At 45.6% G+C, this 19,185-nt stretch overlaps 1 protein-coding gene across 5 annotated transcripts; it reads right to left on the bottom strand.

The window, feature by feature from the left end:
• Nucleotides 1-4,468: 4,468 nt before the first annotated feature.
• Nucleotides 4,469-18,994, bottom strand: asap2b (ArfGAP with SH3 domain, ankyrin repeat and PH domain 2b). Of its 5 annotated transcripts, none has more exons than XM_057016758.1 (29): nucleotides 18,670-18,991; nucleotides 17,742-17,814; nucleotides 16,023-16,168; nucleotides 15,872-15,946; nucleotides 15,241-15,290; nucleotides 14,755-14,884; nucleotides 14,589-14,674; nucleotides 13,590-13,665; nucleotides 13,425-13,511; nucleotides 12,231-12,334; nucleotides 11,292-11,361; nucleotides 10,712-10,799; nucleotides 10,589-10,637; nucleotides 10,346-10,512; nucleotides 8,795-8,928; nucleotides 8,581-8,675; nucleotides 8,318-8,507; nucleotides 7,958-8,043; nucleotides 7,720-7,835; nucleotides 6,739-6,806; nucleotides 6,518-6,625; nucleotides 6,223-6,448; nucleotides 6,007-6,075; nucleotides 5,766-5,876; nucleotides 5,627-5,684; nucleotides 5,440-5,528; nucleotides 5,288-5,352; nucleotides 4,994-5,113; nucleotides 4,469-4,914 (listed from the first exon to the last, which is right to left on the bottom strand). In XM_057016758.1, the coding sequence occupies exons 1-29, from the start codon at nucleotides 18,793-18,795 to the stop codon at nucleotides 4,840-4,842; spliced, it is 2,937 nt and encodes a 978-aa protein (XP_056872738.1). In that variant the 5' UTR covers nucleotides 18,796-18,991; the 3' UTR covers nucleotides 4,469-4,839. The 5 variants fall into 5 exon arrangements, with proteins under 5 accessions (XP_056872738.1, XP_056872740.1, XP_056872739.1 ...); XM_057016760.1 differs by adding an exon at nucleotides 16,270-17,335 and having other exon boundaries at nucleotides 5,627-5,876; nucleotides 18,670-18,737; XM_057016759.1 differs by lacking the exon at nucleotides 6,007-6,075 and having other exon boundaries at nucleotides 18,670-18,993.
• Between the last annotated feature and the right edge of the window lie 191 nt (nucleotides 18,995-19,185).

Consider the following 19,185-nt stretch of genomic DNA (forward strand, 5'->3'; position numbering starts at 1 on the left):
CCTTTCACCCTCATTTGTGTCTTGCAACTTTTCAGAACAGGAATGTGCAGTTACAAAAATATAAAACATTATCACAGTAGCAGAGATTTCATCTTAGATTACTGTTCTTGGTTTTGCTCTTCCTGACCCTCCCGCTCATCCTCCTTGTACTTCACCTCTTACTTGGTGAGATTGTTTCAGTTCATGTCTATCATCTTTCAACTCAACCATGCTGCCTCTGCACTCTGAATCACATCATCAGCAACGGGTTTGAAAAGTTGTGAGTGGTTGTGTGTACGCTATGGCACATGTGCCCTGATCGTGTCCAAGTTCTGCCACCTGTAACTACCATAATGCATCACAAGTGCATCACAGTAAAATTGTGGTTTACTGAGTAAGAATGTAGAGATTTGCAAAATACTTGAAATGAGATCTACAAATTGTGTCTAAACATTCCTGTCCTTGGCTCATCTTTGGCTGGAGTAGAGATGCCTTTATCAGGTGGCTGCACGCTGACTCAGGCAGGGTATCCCCTTTGATTTTACTGGGTCCTGTATGTTTCTGGACAGGTTAAAAACATGGGTAGGCCTTAATGGAAGCACCCCAAACTGGTTCAGTTCGTCCTCTAAAGAGCAGTCATTAGACCAGTGAGTTCTAATATTGGAACATTCTCTTTATTGGGGCTTAAGCAGCTGTTCCAGTTGTTGGGTCCAAAGTCTCTACTGAGTGCCCAGGATTGAAACTTCTGCTGCACAAAAGCTAACAGAAGTGACATTAGCCAATCAAATGTTTCTTGAATTGAATTTTGTTTTTAATTTGTCTGCTTTTAAATAGATAATGCTACTGACCAATCAAAATGATGGTGAGGATTATTGAAATCCGCCCAGGAGCAAAATGACACTGACAGGTAGAGACGGTGAAAACACACCAGTCCAACGATTCAAACTTGTCACATTTTAGATCAGCTGGAGGAGTCAGACTCACTACAGAACAGAACCCTGATGCTAGTTCTGGTGACTGGCTTAGGCTTCTTGTACACAAAACAAAGTCGACAAAGGCCAGCGTTGGCTGCTTAGAGGTGGTGTTGCTGAGTGGGGCAGAATGGTTAACCACAAGAAACATGTTGGTGGTGCGTTGTGGGCTAGCTGATTTCCTGGCTCAGTTGCTGCCTCTAAAGAGTGGAACAAATACACAGAGACCAACACAGTCCACAACCAAGGAAACAGGAAGGCTGTTATTTGTTTAGTTTTTTTCTTCAACCACATAAAGATAATTTTGTCTCTAGTGGCAGAGACATTTTAAAGATTGAAAATGTGTCATTTACTGCCATGTGGTTTAAATTAAAATAAAAAGCTGTTAAAGTTTTAACTGCCTCAGTGAGCAGCCATTCCAAACTTGTGGATGGAGGTTATGAACAGGAACTGCTTGTTTTTGGATCCTGACAGCACCAGATCGGAACTCTTTTCCAACGGACAACATGTTAGTAGACAACATGTGCATTGTTATGGTGCTGAATGAAGCTAGTATTCATAATGGATGTTCCGATAAGAGAAGCAGGTTCTTTAAACGGAGAACCAACTGGTTCTGGTGGAGCCACCAGAGTTCAGAGAAAAGAAAAGAAAAACAGCTATTAAACTTTGGCATAGTTTTACTGGCAGTTATGGTCCAATGCTACAGGAGAATGTTGGTCAAGCCTCCCTCCACATCTATGTCACGGATAGTCCCATCACGTTCAAGTTAGCATTATTAAGCTGTGATGCTTCACCAACGTAAGTCGACGGTGTTTGACTTTATCCAAAAACGTAAACCTCTTGTACAGATGGATGAGATCTGAAGCATAGAAAGTTTTAAGATTTCACATGGTTCTCTCTTCTGGGGGAGGGAGAGACAGAGAGAGAGACAGAGGGAGAGAGAATGAGACAGGCGGTGAGAGAGGGGGGGGGAATGAGAGAGAGGAGAGCATTCTTAAAAATACCTTTATTTACACATATTATTTACATTTATTTACACATTTCACGAGGGAGATGCTGGAGACCTGTCAAAAATTCAAAATCAAATAATTCTCCCTAAATGAACACAGGACGTCTCTCACTCCCCAGATGTCTCTAAATGTATTAATTTGTTCTGTCAGTTTATAAAAATTAAATTCCACCCTGAGCCACCACCAACATGGCCACCATGTCCTCTGACCCCTGACCTCTCACCAAGTTCTTCCTGGTCTTCCATATGACTAACTTAGCCAGCCCCGAGATGACATTGACCAACTGGTGTCCAGTCTTACTCCTAGCATGGTAGTGCAGACCAAAGATAAACCCTCACCTAACCCAAGAAACCACCTCTGTAGCTCTCCAAACAGCCCCTCCAGGTGGATTGGTACACACATCTCCCTGTTGAATGGTTGAAGAATCTCCCATCTCACGAGGCACTGTTTGGACAGTTCCAACCGTTCTGGGATCTATGGAGACCATTTCATGCAGCAAGTCATCAAGCAGACGGAGCTGGGCCATCCCCTCATACTCCAAGGCAGCCAATCTCTCACATCTGATGAAGTCAGCAATCAGCTGCACTGCCATTGTCAAGCAAATTTGCAACTTTCAGCAGCTGACTCACACTTAAATCAGAAAGTCTCTTCTGGATCTTGTAGACTAGCGCCAGCCGTGTATTGAAGAAAATTTTGTTTGCCTTTTTACCATGTGTTGTACCATATGTTTCTCTTTTCTGTTACAGTTAGTTTAGAAGTTAGGGATAGTATAATCTTTAGCAAGAGTAAAAACAATAAGCAGTCAGTTGACCCTTCTGTGACAGGATTGTTGTTTAGACAGTAAAACTGGACAGCACAGTTTACTGGTGTTGATAAATTCCTCTGCAAGAAGGTGAACTTTGACCTGGCCATTTGGGAAACAATGGAGAACAAGAGCTATGTCAGCAACCAATGGAACGGGAAGAAGAAGACGAGGTCATCCAAGCAGAAGGAGTGGATTGGACTGAATTAGCATCAATAATTTACATATGTGTTTCTATAAAAGACTGGGTCAAGGGATAGTTAGATGGTCAGACTTCATGCCCTGACAATTGACTCTGTTGTTGCTAGGGTTATGAACTGGCCCAGAGCTCTGTAATATTTGTATCTTGAATTGGTTCTATTCGCTAAATACATTTTGAAATGAGCATTTTTCTTCTTGTAGTCTTTATTCAGGGAACACGCGGATTGGCAGTGACATATGTGAGAGTATTGCGATCCAACAGTATTAAATGGCCATAATGGCGTAGACGTGTCCTCCACTCTCTGCACTGGACATACAGTTACTCGCATTATCTCAGTATTCACTCCACCAGGCATCGCAGTCACTCGATCCTGGATGAACCCCCAAACAGACCGAGGAACAATCTGGGCCGGCAGCAACAATGACACAGGCACGGGTGTGGGACTGTGCATTAACGAGAGAGAGGGACCAGCAATTAGCTTCTTGCTCCAGCCAATGCCTGTTTAATATTGAACAGAGCATGAGCAGAACACATCTTGAGGCTTCCCTATTAATCCACTGTAACACCACAGGTCCACCTCCTGACGCACTGCTGTATTGCCAAATTTCAAACATACTCCACCATAGATTTATTTAAATGTTTAGCAGAAATGTAGGGGGTGTCTATTTCAATAAAAAAAAAATATGTATGGTATTTTATTCCACCCACTACACTTCTCATGGATCAATCAGACACGTTATGTTACTGCGTTACCATGTGAATGCAGATGTCTTGAACAACTGAAAAAGCTGTCAGTGTCGCTAAGATACCCCTGCGAAGCTACCCAGGCAGAAGTGTAGAAGAGAACAGGAAACTAATGAGGAATGGCAGGAAAAGGTGAGAGATGATTCATCCAAAGCAGCTCATCTACCAACCAAACGTCTCCATCAGTCAGGAAGAATGACTGAGGTTCTCCAGCCTGGCTCAGGAGACAACCAGGAAGGTCCTTCGCACCTTGTTGCCCCGCAGGTGTCTCCAGAGGATGATATAGCATCTGTCGCCAGTCAGATTGATGACATTAAACTTCAATCTGGTTTACAGGTGGAATAACCTTAACCCTGACCATTAACCTTTTGATTTAGAGCTGTAATAAAATAGTAATACATGTTTTGAGATGATCATCTTGCATTCACCTCTGTTTTCATAAAAATGTACATGTACATAAACAAGAGAACATGAGTTTAAAATTAGACAAAGCAAAAGAGAGACAAATTTTCTGCATCACTATAGGACGACGGAATAATGACGGGCTATAATCCACAACTAGAGCCAATGTTCTGGAGGTCTCAGGTTTCCAGATGGAACAATTCATGTGATCTAATTTGACACAGAATCTGAATATTGGGATTAAACACTAATTTTTTTTACCATTTGAAATGTGCAAAGATTCCACGAATAAAAAAATCCAGAAACTTGTTTATCTGCTGATATAATCATACAAGCAATGAGAACTTAAGGTCAATGATCAAATCATAAAAATGTAGAATTTATTTACCTGATGAAGCAATCAAGTTCATTCAAATGTCATAACACATTGTAACTATAATCTGCAATTTTATTTTAAATTTTAAGAGTATTCTATCCATAATATGATTTAAGCATATTTTTAAAGTTTGAATCAACAAATCATGCAGATTTTAAAGGAAACAAATGCTATTCCTTTTGTGATCATAAATGTGAATACTGTACAAACATATACAATAATGTGAGAACTGATCCATCCCACTTTCTCCAGTCCTGCTCTCGTCTTTAAGACGGATGTCCCCGTCTCTCAGAGAGAGAGACAAGAGTCCAACACCACGTGTCTTTTGGCATGTTTGACAATGAGACGCAACATCAGTCTGTGAAGAAGTGGACGAAGGTGACAGGAAATAGTCCACGTCTGCTTGGCTCATTCTCAATGTGCCCAAACTGAAACACACAGAGACAAGAGCTGAGCACTTCCACTTGATGTCATGGGTGATGTTGTCACCCTACCAAACTGACTCACCCACCACTCGCTGTCCTCCTCTCCTTCTACTACAATCACCTCCCCCTCATAGAAGGTCAACTCGTCAGGATGATCAGCAGAACACGGGTAGATAGCTTTCACTCGCTGAGACTTCTGCTTCTACAAGGAAACACAACCAGTTAGAGAGAAACCGAAGCGGAGGAGCTACTCAATAAGCTCCACAAATCATTTTAGTTGCTGATCAAATGCCACGTTCACATGGTTCCATGTGTCACATGACCATGCTGTGTCAGTTGTGTTGCCTTCACTATCATGTTGCTTTGGACGACTTACAGAGAAGGTGCTTCTGGGTTTGGGGGTGGGAGGAGATGGGCTTTCTGGGGACCTGGGCTGAGACCCTTTAGAGAGAACAGAAACAAAATCAACATGTCTTAGTTTTTTGTATTTTGAAGTCCCTTCTGATCCAGATGTTTTCAGAACTTAACCTGGTGGGAAAACCTGCTCAGATGAGGAACCTTGTTGGTTCCCAAACGGAATCCGTGCAGGTGGTCTCTGTGGAGGGTGCGTTCCTGACCTAAAAACACAATTATTAATTCCAGTATTGAAACTAAATGCCTTCAGATCCAAGATCAAACCACCTTTAAGTCCAGTATAAACCAGACCACTACGTACGCTCTTGTGAATACGGCTCCTGATACACCTAGTGGTCTTCCAGTCTGGTGACTAGGAACTGGTGGAGGGATGGATGGAGCTTTAATGTGGGGTGGCGGTAAGACAGCAGATACTGGTAGGACTGGATTCAATGGAATCCCTGGTGGAGGTAGGGGAAGAGGGGGAAGAGAAGTCTCCTTAGCAGACTGGAGCTTGCCTTCCAACATGCTGGTCCTCTTGTTTACTGGATGAGGTGGTCCCATTGGGAGCACTGGAAGAGGAGACAAAAGAAGAGCGGGGACAAAAAAACAGGAAATGGTTCGTCAGCGTTGACATGATCTAAAAGCTGTGCTATTTATATTGGACAGGACCAGAACACCCTGAAGACAAGTGACATGTACCATACATAGATGTGTTCCTCTCAGAAAGTTGAGGGTTGGGTGGGTCGGACGACGATCGCTGTCTTCCTGCTGTTTCCACGACACACACCAGTCAACACAACACAGTAGTGTAGTTCGTGTAGTTACAGTAAGTGGTGATGTGGCCAAGAGGGACTGACTTTTATTAGCTCCATAAGTACAAAATAGAGAGAACACCCACTCCCAACAGACTCTAACCTTGGCTGGGATCTCTTGGGGGCAGCGGTGGCGTCGGTCCAGGTGGTGGCAGGTTCAGGTCCAACATGGTACCATAGGTTTCATTGCTGATCATCATACTAGGAATCTGAGGCCTCTGCCTGTCCCGTGCCAGGCTGGCAGCATCCCGGGCCACCACTGCTAGGTTAGGACCAGCGCCAGTCACGAAGCAGCTGATGGGGCGCTCTTCGCGTCGGTTCGGAATAGGCTGAAGGAAATAGGCGGTCATACGTCGTAACTACAACGCCACAAAGTGCTTCCGGTGAAACGAGCCCACCTTGTCCTCCAGCTCATCCTCACTCTCATCCAGGTCCTCATTCTGCAGACACCACTCGTACTCCACGTGGACATGGACATTGAACTTTCCTGTCTGAACCTGGGTTAGCTGAAATGGAACCAGGAAAACAGACAGACAAACAACAAAAGGATGTGTGTATACAGCCTCATAGATCAATTCTTGTTCCAAAACCCCCCAAACAAGTCATCAATATTTCTCACCAGCTCTTCACACCGAGAGTGTTGTAGACGTTTAGCAATGTCCAGCGGCGTTTCTCCAGCTTCATTGGCTGTTGAGATTTTTGTTATATTTCTATGTATATGTTTACTTAACGCTCACATTTAGAACAGGAACAGTTAACCTTTCATCTCTAGCTTGGTGATTGATTCAATCAATCTTTATTTACCCGTATATAGCATCTTTTACAATCCAAATTGTTTCTAGGTGCTTTCCAGAATCCCAGGGCCTGACCCCCAACAAGCAAATAGGAAAAACTCCCCTTTAACAGGAAGAAACCTTGAGCAGGACCAGGCTCATGTAGGGGGACCCTCCTGATGATGGGGGGCTGGGTAGAGAGGAGAGGAGAAGGGGGAGGACAGGTAGAGGATAGAATAGGTAGGGTAGGAGAGGAGAGGAGAGGAGGAGAGGAGAGGAGAGGAGAGGAGAGGAGAGAGGAGAGGAGAGGAGAGAATAGGCATACTTAACCAGACTAACATCTACTGTATGCTTTTATGATGTTCAGTTTGCATCAGTTCTTCTCTTCTTTCTGTCCCCCGCTCCTGCTCGCTCTCCTTCTCCTCCTTTACCATCTTTTCCATCAGCAGCAGTGAGCCTGGTCCTGCTCAGGTTTCTTCCTGTTAACGGGCTACAGGTTTTCCTGCCACCTTTGCTTGATCGTGGGTCAGGCTTTGGGTTTCTGTAAAGCGTCTGGAGGCAACCTTGCTCTTTATAGAGGTTGTATAAATGAAGATGAATTGCCTAAGAACTTCATGTTGCATGCATGTTAATGGCAACATGTGTTGTTGTAGCACATTCACACATGTGTTCCCTATCTAGGTTTCTTCTGCTCCGTTACATGTTCAGCTGTGGCAACAGCATTAATCGCGACCTTGAGGACCAAATAAGATCAGATTCGGGGGGCATTTGATTCTACTTAGTGCTAATTTTTTGGATGTGCTGTTGACTGGTGTTTACGTTCTCACCGATGGCCATTGAAGCTTTTCCTCGTAGCAGCAGCTTCAAACACTCGCTGTTGTCCATTAAACAGCAGTAATGCAGCGCCGTGCTTCCTCTGTCAGTCTGTTTGTCCAGGTTAGCACTGAAACAAGCACGCGCGTTGTCAACAACATGTTAATACTTGTTACTGCAGCGCGGCCGTCTGCCATCCCCTCGGCTGGCCCCGTTCAGTGGTGTAGCTGTTGCAGCAACAGCGTCGGTTACCTGTTCTGCGCAAGGAAGTCGACGATGTGGAGGGAGTTTCTGTCACCCATGCGGACGGCCAGGTGGAGCGCTGTCTCTCCGGGCTCCTGTCAGGCAGGGAAACCAGTAACACGTCTCAAGTGTAACTTGTAAAATCTGACTAATCAACTCTGACACTGTAGTGACACATCTGCGTGTGTAAACGATTCACAACAATCACAGCAACAGGTGTTATTACAACATTTCTACTGAGAAAGGTCATAATTGTATCATCGTTTTGATGACTAAAATATGTTTTCCTTATTTTCATGATGTCAGCTTTCATCCTCCATACCACAGATTCTGTTGATACAATGAAATTCCACACTAATAAGGTCATACGTGTTCGTTGGGCTGTGGACAAGTCTCCATCAGGTCCACTCCCTCAGAGTAGACCTGGATCAGGGACAGGACGTCTTTGTTCCTGACCGCCTCGTACAGAAGCTGCAGGCGTGACGTGGCATCAGAATTGAACCGCTTGGAAAAGCGCTTCTCCGTGTACTTGGCCGTGATAAAGTCCTTCCTCATCTGCCTGGAAATGCACATGCAGGCCACTTAGTCCATACGTGTGGGACGGTGTCATCACGTGACCTGACAACACTCACATGTCACTGCTCGGATCTGGTTTCTTCACGTTTTGCACCGACAGATCTGCCTCCATGATCTCATTGAAGCTGGCATTTCCCACATTCTTCGCCAGCTGAAATGCAACGCGCATTACATCAGGTCATGCGTGTCAATATAGTAAACAACATATTGTATCTACATGTCAAATGCACACTATATAATATTTTCTGCCTGGGATAGATGTAGACTCACCAGCAGCTCAGACGTTCCCAGAACATCCAAGTCCAGACTCTGGATCCTAGAATAGTGGACCCCCAGCTCCCTGTGAATCCCTGAGCACTCGATGCAGATGAGCACCCCCAGGTTGGTGGACAGCCAGGTAGGGGCTGCCAGAGGACACACTGGTGTCATTTTCACGCATCTATACAACTTTAATCTGACTTTGTTCAGTTTAGCAGGACAGTTGTCAATATTAGCCACGGGTCCAGCCGTGATAACATGGATCTATTAAGACAACATGATACAGGAAAGACAGGAAGCATAAACCCTGCTGGCCCAACGGCGGTACTGGAGGGATGGCATCAGTCCCGCGCTTCCATTGGGCCCAAAAATACTCTTTTCCATAGGCTAACATGGTGAAAAAGATGTCTTGAACTCACCCAGTAAATGTTTTTGTTAATGCATAAAGCTACGAGTAAGAAATTTTTAATTACCATTATTTGAATCGATTCTTTTTTTTATCCGAGTTCTGGCGGAATATTCTCTACATTGTAAACGCACATCAGAGCAACGGGCCCGAGCCTGTTTGCACGTTCACATGTGACCATCCAGTAGTGGATCGTGGCTCAGGACAATGCGTTGTACAATGCGCTATACAAATACATATTACAAATGTGAAATAAGTCATTTGTCTTAGCTGACTAGCATTTTATTTAGCCTGCTAGCAAAATTGCTAGCAATAAAACTCAAACTGTTTAGTAGAATCAACATGTTTACCGTCTGCTGGGTTATTAGTCATCGTTACTGTAACTAAGGAAAATAATCAATAATTATGTTAATTGTTCAAAACCAACCAGCTGGCCAGAAGGGGGTCTCTCTTTAATACAGCTGTAGCATCTTTTCCATGTTATGAAGACATTAGTTAGTTTTACTTACGTTACTTTTGTGCAATTATTAACATTGAATTATCTCCAATCAATCAATGTCAGTCATAAGGCCGGCTTGAAGTTAATACTGTTCATACTTGAGTAAAGTTAGAAAGAGGTTCACAGATTGGGCGTTCATGGCCCAAAAACTGAACACATAACTGAACATCCATTTTCAAAGAAGAGCTCATCTTAATCATTGCAATGTAAATCAACTCCAGCCTGATATTAAATCACCATCAGGGCTCCTTCACAGATTAACACCTCTAACAGAAACACATCACTGCCTGATATTAGTTTTTGTGCTGGGCTTTTGTTAAATTATTCTATAATAATTATTAATGAAACATATAATTAAACATTAGAATTTACGTAAGCACTGCCTTCCTCTTCACAGTCATCAGTTGCAGCGGCTCATTCGCGATCGGTCCATTAGCAGGTTCACGAAGGCACAGTTCCGACGACAGGAACTGTCCAAAGAGTCCGGGAGAACCCAAGCGGTAGTTCTCAGCCCCTATTGGGCTACGGAGTGTGCACAGTAGCGTTTTTCTCTGGATGGGGGGGGGGGGTCAGTTCTCTTAATAGATCCATGAGTGCTAACAGCTGGACTAGCTGTGGTGCTAGCAGTATTAGTGGTGCTCACAGCAGTATTGCTAACCTGCAGCTCCACAGTCACAGCAGCTGCCATTGCCACTCATCCTCTTGACCTCTTCTACAATAGCTCTGGTCAGATCCTGTATAATGTTGTTCTCTTCATCCTGCTGGTCGCCTTTAAACGCTCTGTTCAACACTTCCTCTTTACTGTTCTGCAGCACTGACACCCAGCTGGAAACAACAGCCATCACAGAAGGTTCAGATGATGGTGGGAGAACATGACATGCTCACATCTTCTGCTACTTACATCTGACACTCGGCTTCATCTTCAGCCTGGAAGTGATAGGTTCGGTCATCTGGGGGAGGGGGGTGGAGACGGAAAGTGAGCCACGTACAACCTGTTAGTGAGGAGGGCGAATTGGCCTCTTACGCGAAAACAGATCAAAACTCTTCTTCTCTTCTGGGTTCCTCTTCACCTGACATGTGAGCAGGTTGAGTTTTGCCGGAGGTCGGTTTACCTAAAAGTCAAGAAGGAGGGGATCAAGAATCGTTGTCAGCATTCCTCAGACAGGCATCAATATGAGAGGGTGAGGGTGATGGTCCTCCTCTCTGATGGGCTCCTCCTTCCCGTCTCTCATCTTCTCCCTATGAGAGTGCTGGCCTTAACTGATGCATCTTGGAGCTGTAGGTTTTCACATTGAGGTACAAATGTCCTCCCCATGACATCTACACACACGTACGTGTAGCAACAAACCACGCATGGCTTTCTGCTCATGTGACATGTTCTTCACATGTCGGTGCCCAGAGTGACTAATGAAATAAAGCCCAAAGCATTTGAATCTCTGGCGCATCTTCCTAGAATGGCTGATCAGAAGTGATCAATTCAGTGAAATGTTAATAGACTTTTAGGGGTGGAGAATATAAACTGGTTTCAGTAATATAATATTTGCCTTCTGCTGTCTTCTATTCTAAGCTCGTCTTAATTCTCCTCCGTATGAAGAAAGCCTTACCGTGCCGTGGGAGATGGTTAAGAAGCCGTTCTTCACCGAGCACTTCCTCTTCTGCCACACTTTCCTCAGCCTGAACAGAAAACGCTTGTTATATTACCTCACATGTTCAGACAATCGACCAATCAGAAAGCGGCCCCGGCCCTCAGATGGGCGCAGTCAATTTGTCTATTCAGGCCATAAGTGTGTGCCCCATGTCTAATATTATGCCCCCCCCCAATAGCTGGTCCTCTCGTCCCCTGAAGGTGTGGTGGTGTCTGGCAGCAAGACGTCAAGAGCAGATGCTTCCACGCTGTTTCCATGAAAGGGGACCCTGAGGTGAAACAAGACCTGGGTAGGTGCTACATGGCACAGCAGCACCCACGTGGATAACAGGACTCCAGGTTCCCCAGCAGAACACTGGCCAAAGCATCCTGGTGCCAGATGTGTCCCAGGTCACTCAGGAACACACATCAGAACATGCCATCTCCCTTGGTGTTCCCAATAAACAGCAATATATATTCTACAAGAACCAGCGTTGTGGTATTTATTTATGTTGTTGAGCTCTAGTAGCTCATCTTCTGGATGGCACCAACGGGGACAGCCTGGTCATGTGACCCAGTCATTCACCTCGATGGACTGACCGACCACTGCAGATCATTATTTTAAGTAAACGTTTGAACATATTCAACTGTCTGTAATGGAGTCTGGTTCTTGCCTGGTTCTTGACAGTCCAGTTTGGCCAAACATGGCCTTCACACAACCGTAGCCCGTCGCTCTGCAGGCGCCGATGGCCAACAGAGTTGGAGAGAACAGACCAGATGGCCTCGAAGCCTTCATAGCCACCTCCTCGGCCCACTCTCACCCGGCTCTACTTATTTCCCTGTCTTAGTACAAGCTTCACTTCCAGTTCCGGCTACGATCCCGTGTGTATAATTCAAACCGTTGTATCGTGGGACTCACCCCTCGCTCTTCTTGTAGAGCATTCCGGAACGCTCGGTACCATGGGCCTTGTTGCCCTGCATCTGATGGAGGCTGTAACCTGCATTCTGCTTGGCTTGAGCATCCTGTCAAGAGTCGCAACACAGCATGAAGCTCAGGTTAGCTAGCGTTGCATCCGGACAGAGGTACACACACCTCCATACCAAATCCACAACATTATTCCTCGTCGATCGTTTGTTGGGGATGTCACCGCCCATCAGTTCAGGCCGGGAAGGTGAACGAAAGAACTATTGTTATATAGCCTGATAACGATGGAGCGTGAGGTGTGGAAACCACGGGGTCCCAAGGACAATGTGGTTGTTAACACAACACAATAACATCCACACGCTGCAAAGCAAACTTTGGTGGCAGCTTGTTAGAAAGGTGAGAACAGCTAAAATGGAACCACGTGGGGCAGAAGGACAACAGGTCTACTCAGCTCAATAGCTAGCTCATCAGCTATAAATCATATGTCATCTTTTAATACCAGCTACTGGTGCGTAGAGAGCAATTTTAACTGACCACAAACTTTTTTAAACCACATTAATGCAATCAAAGAGAGTAACTTTCCAATAGATGGCGCTGTGCTCCAGACTGGATTCATGGAGCCTGATAATAACCCCGTTTATCCGGTACTGGGTTCCAGGGGCAGCAGTCTGAGCAGGGGTACCCACACTTCCCTCTCAATGGACACTTTCTCCAGCATAGACACTGCAGCGTGTCCTGGGGGGTGTCCTCCCAGAGGGACATGTCCCAAACAGTGTTCCCCCTACTACCGTAGTAATAATGTTTTTTATTCACAACTCTAAAATGGATGACTAGAATCAAGCGCACCAAGCTGCCCTGACAACTGCTGAAGGACCTTTAGAGAACATCAAGACGGCTCAGAGTTGGCTCACTACTTTAAGACGCAGTCCCGGACTCAGAACCACCCACAGGTTCTAAACAACACGTTCTTCTTCAGAGCCGCTGACAGGATTCTACAGTCAATGTGACACCTTAGGTCAGGTCGATAAGACAATAAAGAACACTTTTATCAACTTTAATGTGCATCAACCCTCTGCTACCACCTTTAACCTTCTAAATACTTCTTTTATGAAAGTGTATCTTCTTCTTTTAATAGAGCATTTTTAGTAGCGTCGCCATGGTAACACACAGACGTGCTGCTGATCTCACCTCCCGATTTTCAGCCTTAAGCGATGCCTTCAGGACGTCTCGGAGCTGACTCAGCTGTTTTTTCTCACCGTCATGATTCTGTTTAATCTGCAGAAAACAACCGCAGAAGATGAGAATGAGCCCCGGTCATGTGACCTGTTCTGGTCTGATCCTTCAGGTTTTTACCTCCGTTAAGTCTGTCGCCAGTTTTTCAACAGAGGGTTTAAGGATCTCCACAGCTTTGAGCCCATCCTGAAAGAAACTGCATCATCAGAAATAAGTGTTCCATGACGGTTCTGCTCAGGTTCTACCGGGACGCTTTTACATTAAGAATGGCAACCAGCTACTCCCCTCCCCTCCTCTCCTCCCCTCCCCTCCTCTCCCCTCCTCTCCCCTCCCCTCCTCTCCTCTCCTCTCCTCTCCTCTCCTCTCCTCTCCTCTCCTCTCCTCCCCTCCTCTCTCCTCTCCTCCCTTCCTCTCCTCTCCTCCCTCCTCTCTCCTCTCCCTCCTCTCCTCTCCTCCTCTCTCCTCCCCTCCTCCTCTCCTCTCCCTTCCCCTCCTCTCCCCTCCCCTCCTCTCCCCTCCCCTCCCCTCCTCTCCCCTCCTCTCCTCCTCTCCCCTCCTCCCTTCCCTTCCCCTCCTTTCCTCCCCTCTTCCTCTCCTCTCCTCTCTCTCCTCTCCTCTCCTCTCCTCTCCTCTCCCCTCCTCTCTCTCCTCTCCTCCCTTCCCCTCCTCCTCCTCCCCTCCTCTCTCTCCTCCCCTCCCCTCCTCCCTTCCCCTCCTCTCCCCTCCCCTCCCCTCCCCTCCTCCTCCTCTCCTCTCCCTTCCTCTCCTCTCCTCCCTTCCCCTCCTCCTCCCCTCCTCTCCTCTCTCCTCCCCTCTTCCTCTCCTCCCCCCTCCTCCTCTCCTCTCCTCCCCCCTCCTCTGGTAGTGAAGCAAACACACGCTAGAAGCTCCAAACACTCCATCAAGGTTCTTGTTGCTATTTAATTTCTCCTGGAGGAGCACCTAAAGATGACAGTTGTAAAGTCTCATGAATCACCACTGAAGGAAATTGAAGAAGAACAGAGGTGGTGACCTGATGACATTCCTGGCAAAGCTGTAACTTTAACTTAGCCGAGGGTCTTGTTCTTTATAAAAAGAACGTGTGTAATTCTGCTCAGCTGCCTGAGCCGCCATACGTACTTGCACTGGGCGTGGAAATACTTGATGAGGCCCTGCAGGAAATCCACACTTTTCTTCACGTTGATCTCATTCACCTTCAGCAGGTACTGAAGCACAGGGAACAGGCCGACTGGTGACGTCACATGACAGGGTCTTCATGTGACAAGCAGCCTGTGGCGGCGCTCACCTCGCACATCTGCAGCTGGAAGAGGCGGCGCTCTTTCTCCATTTCCTCTGCGATCTCGCCACCGCTGAACTCAGTCCGGATCATTCCGTGCTGCTTGGCATGTTCCCTCTTCTCCTTCTCAATCTTTGCCCTGCCGTTGTCACAGCAACACCTAAGCTCCAGGTGGTCAGTGGCTACTTTTCCTAAAGCTTAAATACTCCAGTACTGATTGATTGACTGTCCAATTATAAAGAATGATAACTAGCCAAAGAGGAAAATGTAGATTCAATGTTTAAATTGTTTTCAGAATTGTTTTTTAATTAATCAGGGTTGATTTTACTGGGATATTTTTCTATTTATGCCAAAAACAAACTTCTTAAAATGGAATGTGTCATCTGTCAAAATCGTGACATCATCTAAGGTGATGGAGTGGAAGTACAAACACCGCAAACCAGAATAGTCAATCTGATCAGCAAATATTGGGAATGGATTTGAAATCACGCTCACAGTTTGGCCTCGTAATCCTTCCAAGATTTCTCAAAAGGCTTCTTCAAATCCTGAAAATCAGACATCACATGATTAGCACTGAACAATGAATACTACTATACTACTGCTACAGTCCTACAGTACTGCTACAATGCTACAGTACTGCTACACTACTGCTACAGTCCTACAGTACTGCTACAATGCTACAGTACTGCTACAGTCCTACAGTACTGCTACAATGCTACAGTAATGCTACAGTCCTACACTACTGCCACAATGCTACAGTACTGCTACAGTCCTACACTACTGCTACAATGCTACAGTACTGCTACACTACTGCTACAGTCCTACACTACTGCTACAATGCTACAGTACTGCTACATTACCACTGTACTGCTGCAGTGCTACATTACTGCTATGGTGCTACAGTAGTGCTACAGTACTACTAAGGTACTGCTACAATAGTGCTACTACAGTATTGCTATAGCACTGCTACAGCTGTCATACTACAGTACTCATATGGTACTGCTACTACAGAACTACTACAGTATTGGTACAGTACCATTACAGTACTGTAGATAACACTATAATAAATAATAATAAACAACAATAAACAATAATAAACAACAAACAACAGCTGGGGAATACAGACCCCTTTGACCCCCTTCAAGTCGCCCTTGAGCAGACTGTCCAGAGGGAAGCTGATGGTGTTGCTCATGTTCTGCATCTGTAACCAGGAAGTTATTGTAAGCTCATATAGAACAACTCCAGGAGAAGCCATGGAGGATCTTCTCCACCCTCACCAGGTTCTTGAAGAGAGCCATCAACTCCTTGGAGAAGACAGAGAACTGGAGAAACGCAGCGCCCACCTGGGCATTGTCCCTCCCCACCAGATGTTCTCCAAACTTCTCTACTGCTTGAACATAAAGCTCCTCACTCTCCACGTGAGCTGGAACACAGAAACATTTAAATTAGAAAAACTTAGAACCAGACTGAAGATTAAAGGTTGGATTTAAAAATCTGACAGTTGACCAGGAACTGTCAGCTCACAGTCAGAAGGTGCTTGGTTTGATTCCCCAGGGGCCAGTGGCTCTTCTGGGTGGTGTGTATGTTCTCCTTGCACATGTGTGGATGTCTCGTAGGTTACACTACTGCTACATTACTGCAGTACTGCTACATTACTGCAGTACTGCTACACTACTGCACTACTGCTACATTACTGCAGTACTGCTACATTACTGCAGTACTGCTACACTACTGCACTACTGCTACATTACTGCAGTACTGCTACACTACTGGACTACTGCTACATTACTGCAGTACTGCTACATTACTACAGTACTGCTACATTACTGCAGTACTGCTACATTACTGCAGTACTGCTACATTACTGCAGTACTGCTACATTACTGTAGTACTGCTACATTACTGCACTACTGCTACATTACTACACTACTGCTAAATTACTGCAGTACTGCTACATTACTGCAGTACTTCTACATTACTACACTACTGCTACATTACTGCAGTCCTGCTACATTACTCCACTACTGCTACATGACTACAGTACTGCTACATTACTGCACTACTGCTACATTACTACATTACTGCTACATTACTACACTACTGCTACATTACTACACTACTGCTACATTACTGCAGTACTGCTACTCTACTGCTACGTTACCACAGTACTGCTACTCTACTGCTACGTTACCACAGTACTGCTACTCTACTGCTACGTTACCACAGTACTGCTACTCTACTGCTACGTTACCACAGTACTGCTACTCTACTGCTACGTTACCACAGTACTGCTACTCTACTGCTACGTTACCACAGTACTGCTTCACTACTGCTACGTTACCACAGTACTGCTACTCTACTGCTATGTTACCACAGTACTGCTAGAGTACTGCTACGTTACCACAGTACTGCTACTCTACTGCTACGTTACCACAGTACTGCTACACTACTGCTACGTTACCACAGTACTGCTACTCTAGTGCTAAGTTACCACAGTACTGCTACTCTACTGCTACGTTACCACAGTACTGCTACTCTACTGCTACGTTACCCAGAGTTCCAAGAGTCTCCTCCTCGATGTCCCATGACACTGCGTATTGGGGAGAAGTCAAGAGGTGTCCGTCACATTTCTCACAATTAAATATAGTTTGATGAAGCATCAGCTGATGCTGCTCACAGAAACGACCTGTTGGATCAGCTGACAGTTGAAGAGTTTCATATGAAACCGAATGTGTTTACAGGTTGTTTAGCTGCAACAGAAGAGCGTTCAGGTGCATCAGCTGATTTATTCCTGACACCCCTGAATGCACCACAGCAGCTCCCTGTACAAGCTGGGACAGGCCGACGTTATGATGGGAATGTTTGGAGGATGACTCTGCTGCCTGACAACCCGCTTGCACGCATACGCACACACACACACACACACACACACACACAATACCCTGCAGTCACCACATGTTATGTTGTGTGTGTGTGTGTGTGTGTGTGAGACTCACCCAGACCAGATGTATTCATAGATTTCACCGACTTCTTGATCTTGTATAAAACTGAACGATCCATATCCAGAGCCTAACACACACACAGGTGAAATGTTGGTCAGACAGCTGTCGTGCAGAGGTTTTACAAGTTGTGGGGCAGGGGCAGGCCAGGGAAGGACCCACATTGTTCTGATACGGAGCAATGTGGGTCAGATGGATGGTCAGATATTCTTGAACAATGGGTCACTAGTGCATCTCATTAGATACAGACATTTTGTGATATAGGATGTCAGGGAGAAGAAGCATCATGGGTGGGAACACGGGCCCAGGAGTCAATTCTGTGGAACATTCCAGACTAAACTTTGAACTCTGGGTTGTTAGATTACTCCTTTTCTCAGCCGTTAGCCCAGGAAGCTAATGTGGAGCATCTCTCTTCTGTGTCCGTCCTCAGTAAACTCATGTGTGATCCAGCAGCTCTGTGGTGATGTTAGTGTCCAACCATCCTTCTATGCTCATAACACCCCCAAATAACAACAGCAATAATAACAACAATGATAATAACAACAACAAGAACAATCACAATAATAATAATGTGTAGTAAGGAGTCTGAACTAAGGCCTTGTTTTGGTTTTGGATCTAGTCTTTAAAGACTTGTTTCTGCCACATTACATGGCTCTAGGCATAAAACTGAACTTTAAAACATTAAAACAATAGACTGTTGGGACTTGAAAAGTCTTCAACGTGATAAAACTGAGGAACTCAAAGTCACACTCAGTTCCTCTTTTTATCAACACGTTCTATCATGCTCGCTTTTAAACACACACAGAAATACGTGTGTTTAGGTTTGTGTGAGTGTGAGTGTGAGTGTGAGTTCGTTTGTGTGTGTGTGAGTGTGTGGTGTGTGTGTGTGTGTGTGTGTGTGTGTGTGTGTGTGTGTGTGTGTTACCTCCTCCAGTGCTGTCACTGTGTTCCTACACTGAATCATTCGGGTACTAAAGTTGGACGTTGTTGGAGCTTTATAGTCTTCATTTGTTTCCTCCACGAACTCTCGGACGCTGATCACTTCCGGCATCTTGAGCTGAACGGGCCGACCACGTTCGACGGGTTCTGATGGGCTCAGTCGAAGAAGTTCGGGCTGATCGTCACGTTTCCTTGACCACACCTGAGGAACCCAGAGCACGAGGGGCGGAGCCTCTGACACGCGTTGAGGCCGGAAGTGTTTCAACAATAATTTCCCCCACAACCACTAAACACTTTGTCCACATGTTGCTGGTTCGGGTCACCGTGAGGTTCCAGCCTGTGATTGGCTGTGTGAGACTCTGCCAAGAGCAGGCAAACGTAAGGAGTCACTTTCATAGTTTAGTGCTCCATCTTACTCATAGACAATCTTTGACCGCTGTCTAAAGGTGGGGGCGGGGCATCGTGAATCAATACGAGGCTGCGCTTATTTCTAACGCCGCTG

Source organism: Takifugu flavidus, chromosome 19 (assembly GCF_003711565.1).
Source record: "Takifugu flavidus isolate HTHZ2018 chromosome 19, ASM371156v2, whole genome shotgun sequence".
Classification (NCBI taxonomy): domain Eukaryota; kingdom Metazoa; phylum Chordata; class Actinopteri; order Tetraodontiformes; family Tetraodontidae; genus Takifugu; species Takifugu flavidus.

Coding starts and splice junctions, on each gene's coding strand:
- asap2b (XM_057016756.1), bottom strand. CDS start 18,795: ATGCCGGAAGTGATCAGCGTCCGAGAGTTCGTGGAGGAAACAAATGAA. Junction 15,947..16,022: donor TGGCTCTCTTCAAGAACCTG/GTGAGGGTGGAG, acceptor TCCTGGTTACAG/ATGCAGAACATGAGCAACAC. Junction 5,529..5,626: donor GGAGCCGTATTCACAAGAGC/GTACGTAGTGGT, acceptor TTGTGTTTTTAG/GTCAGGAACGCACCCTCCAC.